The sequence below is a fragment of the Chiloscyllium plagiosum genome, unplaced genomic scaffold (assembly GCF_004010195.1).
Source record: "Chiloscyllium plagiosum isolate BGI_BamShark_2017 unplaced genomic scaffold, ASM401019v2 scaf_6580, whole genome shotgun sequence".
NCBI lineage: Eukaryota > Metazoa > Chordata > Chondrichthyes > Orectolobiformes > Hemiscylliidae > Chiloscyllium > Chiloscyllium plagiosum.
Genome location: NW_025203164.1, coordinates 3,912 through 8,259, shown reverse-complemented (window position 1 = coordinate 8,259; position 4,348 = coordinate 3,912). Strand labels below are relative to the sequence as shown.

Below are 4,348 nucleotides of genomic sequence, written 5' to 3'. Positions count from 1 at the left end.
GGGGATAATGGGGTCTTTTTCTGGATGGCGGCCAGTGACTAGTGGAGTTCCGTAGGCATCCATGCTATCCTCATATACAGATAGTGTTAAAGACGCGGGGAGCTTAGGGAAGGACTTGGACAGGCAGTGGGCAAAGAAGTAGCAAATGGAATACAACGTGGGAAAGTGAGTCATGCACTTTAGTAAGAAAAATAGAGGCATGGGGAAAGGCTTCTGAAATCTGAAGCACAAAGGGACTTGGGAGTCCTAGTTCAGGATTCTCTAAAGATTAATATGCAGATTCAGTTGGCATTCAGGAAGGCAAATGTAATGTTAGCATTCATTTCAAGAGGGCTAGAATACAAGAGCAGGGATGTGCTGCTGAAGTTGTATAAGGCTCTCGTGGATTAAAAGGATGGGGGGGTGGGGATCTGATTGAAATGTACAGAATACTGAGCGGTCTGAATACAGTGGCCATAGAAAAGATGGCCTCCACCAGGAGGAGGGACTAGGGCCTGAGGGGACAGCCTCAGAGGGAAGGCACTGAGATGCAGAGGAATTTCTTCAGCTGGGGGGGGGGGGGGGGGGGGGGGTGTGAGTCTGTGGGACTCATTGTCACAGAGGGCTGTGGAGGACGAGTCATTGAGTGTCTTTAAGACAGAGATAGATGGGTTCCTGATTGGGAAGGGGATCAAGGGTTATGGGCTGAGTGGCCTAATTCTGCTCCTATGTCTTACGGTCTTAATTGAGGCTGATGCTCTCAGTGCTGAGGGAATGCTCACAGTCAGAGGGGAGACTCTCAGATGAAGTATAAAGCAAAGTTTGATAAGCACTCTCACACACATAAAGGGAAGCCCTTTTAGAATGGAGATAAGGAGAAACATCTTCAGCCACAAGGTGGTGAAACTTATGGAATTCACTGCCACAGAAGGCTATAGAGGCCAGGTCACTGAGTATAGTTAAGATCGAGGTCGATAGGTTCTTGATTGTCAAGGGGATCAAGGGTTACATGGAGAAAGTGGGAGTATGGGGTTGAGAAATATATCAGAGGAGAAAGTGAGGTCTGCAGATGCTGGAGATCAAAGTTGAAACTTTATTGCTGGAACAGCACAGCAGGTCAGGCAGCATCCAGGGAACAGGAGATTCGACGTTTCGGGCACAGGCCCTTCTTCAGGAATTCCTGAAGAAGGGCCTGTGCCCGAAATGTCGAATCTCCTGTTCCCTGGATGCTGCCTGACCTGCTGTGCTGTTCCAGCAATAAAGTTTCAACTGAGAAATATATCAGTCTTGATTGAATGGTGGAGCAGACTCAATGGGCTGAATGGCCTAATTTCTGCTCCTAGGTCTTATGGTCTTAAATAAAATCAAAATGCTGGAGATCTCAATTTAAAATATAAAGATTATTGGGGAAGCTCAGCAGGTCTGGTGGCATGCAGGAGTCTTTGAGGATTGGTGCTATGAGGGAGTTTCGATTTTTGGGTTGACTTCTCTGAGGTAAGACAAGCTCAGAGAATGTCCTCAGCTAATGCAGGGGCAAAGTCACATAGGAAGCCAGTGTCAAGGGGCCCAATTGCCTTTTGAAAGACAATTGGGATTGGCTCTGGGCTCAGAGTCGGGGATAAATAAATAGTTCCACAGAGGCCACGGTCCATCACCAAGTCACCTTTTATTTACAAACGCAAAGTCCTTGACACTGGTCTGGTTTCCTCAGAGCCGGCTCTCAGAGTGAGCAGAACCTCTGACACTCCTGTTTATATCTGTCAGCCAGGGCTCCCTGATTGGATCTGATTAACTCACATTCTATGAGGTCCACCTGGCTGACCTCATTACAATCACTACAAATACCACTCCTCATCCCAATGGATGAACCAGTCTGTCCCACTGCTGCATGAGGAGGAAAATGGGCTCAGTTACAAAAGCATGACCAATTGACCTATCACCCCAACAACCTTTCTACCTCGAACCTAGGGAGTGCTGGACATAGGCAAAGCAAACACCGGAGCGGGTGAGGGTGCTGGGTGCAGGTACAAAAGGCAAAGGTAGAGACTGCATTGACCAACTCACGTTGCGAAGACCCAGCTCTTGTCTTTGCTGAAGCAGACCTCTGATAGAGGGAGGCAATTGGATTCCGTGTAAGACAGGAAGCAATATTCTGAAAAATAAACCATAAGGTGGTAATTTCAACGAGGGACCAGCAGCAGAAATGATATCGTCTTCTGATTGTCGGCCCTGCTAACACGCAGTAGTTCCGTTATCGTGCAACCCCGTGTTATCAGAATAGCAGCACCATTTAATCTAATGGGGCTGGAATCGTGTTATGACCAATACATGCTTTAAAAGATCGCGCTTTCGGAACAGTGTCCCTGACTCGTCAATCGTGTTATAGTGAATTTGCATTAACGAAACACGCGTGCTACAGCAGAAGGACCTGCACTCGGAGTAAAGTAATACACTGTGAGCAGGTCAAAAATCAGACTGAGAAACTCTGAAAATGTCATCACGCTGTCTTTGGTTTGGCACAGAACAAGACTCCAATCATCACAATCACCCGATCGAACTGGGAGGCAATGATTATCCTGTCCCCATAACGTGTCTCATTAGATCACCTTCACAACCTCCTGCTACGAAAATCACATTCGCAACCGTTCCTCACATTCTCTCAAGCTTTCTGCCCAACTCTCCCTACCTAGTCTCACGAGTGGAGGAAATCGGAGCAGGGATTGGCCATTCGTGCCGTCGAACCTGCTCAATCATTCGATAAGGTTGTGGCATAACTGGTTGCAACCTCAATGCTACTTACCTGTCCGCCATCACTTGGTGCGTATATCCTCCTGGTTCCTGACTGGACTTAGTGATCACTCTCTTTGGCTGGATGAATACATTGAAGGGGGATCTCTGGCATTGACCCAGCTCCAGAGCTTGATACACCTTAGAGCTGGGATACAGAAGCCAAGATTGGCAGCGACACTCGGACACAGAAGAGGTGGCAGTTGACTGATTGGTGGGAAATGACTTTTGGGAATCTTTGAGTAGACAGCCAAGAGGTGAGAATGTCACTGGACTAGTAATTCAGAGGACCAGGTTAACGCTCTCGGGGTCATGGGTTCAAATCACACCATAAATTCAATTCCTTGAGAAAGCTGGTCTCAGTCAGAGTGATCATGAAACTATCACTGATTGTTGTGAACTCCCATCACTTCAGCGAAGGAATTCTGTTCCTCACAGATTAGTTACAGCAGGCACTTCAAGGTCCTGGAGCAGCATCACCGACGCTGCCCGCACAAGATCTTGCAAATCCGCTGGGAAGACAGACACGCCAACACCAATGTCCCAACTAAGCCAATGTCCTCAGCATCGAGGCACTGAACCCCTTGACCGGCTGCGATGGGGCTGGGCACGTCGTCCACATGCCCAACACAACACTCCCCCAAGCAGGTACGCTATCCCCAGCTCCGAAACGGCTCCAGGGTGGGAGAGAGGTGGTGCTTCAAGAATACCCTCAAAGGCCTCACCGGGGAAGTGCAACATTCCCACAGACACCCGGGAATCACTGGCCCAGGACCGTCCAAAGTGGGGGCGCAGCATCCGGGAAGGCGTCGAGCTCCTCTGAGACTTTCCGTCAGGGAGAAAGCAGAAGCCGGGCAGAAACAGCGTAAGGGGTGCACTGCCATGCCAACGGCCCACCCACCCCTTCCCGCGACCACCTTCTGCCCCAAGTGTAACAGAGCCTGCGGTAGTCCTCTCGATCTGTACAGCCACCTATGGACTCACCCTGAGTGCAGGAGAGAGTCATCCTCGTCTGTGAGGGACCGCCGATGACGATGGTGATGATGATGATGACAGAGCATAAAGAGGCTGATCAGGTCTCCCTATGAAGGTCTTTTGCCCGAAAGTCCTGCTCCTCAGATGCTGCCTGACTGGCTGTGCTTTTCCAGCACCACACCTTTTGACTCTGACTCTCCAGCATCCGCAGTCCCTCACTGTCTCCTGTTCAGGCCCTCAGGTTTATTCTGGCTCTCCCGAGGTGCATCCCATCCAGTGCTGATCTCCTGCTTTGGCACTGCACATCATTCCTTTACCAATGATCATCTTTTACGCCCCGAGTGAAACAACCTCCAGCAAACTCTCACGTTGTTTACCTCAGCCCTGAGCCACTTGCTGTGTGAGTGAGAAGTTCCTGGCAACACAATGTTTTAACATTCATTCTCAGATAGAGTCATACAGTCGTAGAGATGTATAGCACGGAAACAGACCCTTCGGTCCAACCCATCCATGCTGACCAGATATCCCAACCCAATCTAGTCCCACCTGCCAGCACCCGGCCCATATCCCTCCAAACCCTTCCTATTCATATACCCATCCAAATGCC

The 4,348-nt window shown here is 49.5% G+C and overlaps 1 protein-coding gene across 1 annotated transcript in view; it reads right to left on the bottom strand.

Annotated features, from left to right (window-relative positions):
• Positions 1 to 2,020: 2,020 nt before the first annotated feature.
• The window catches only part of LOC122546270 (ependymin-like), a 6,228-nt gene continuing 3,900 nt past the window's right edge, over positions 2,021 to 4,348 (bottom strand). Inside the window, exon 2 of the mRNA XM_043685044.1 lies at positions 2,021 to 2,131. Within this exon, the coding sequence (XP_043540979.1) occupies positions 2,040 to 2,131 (92 nt within the window). The 3' untranslated portion in view covers positions 2,021 to 2,039. The remainder of the gene's footprint in view (positions 2,132 to 4,348) is intronic.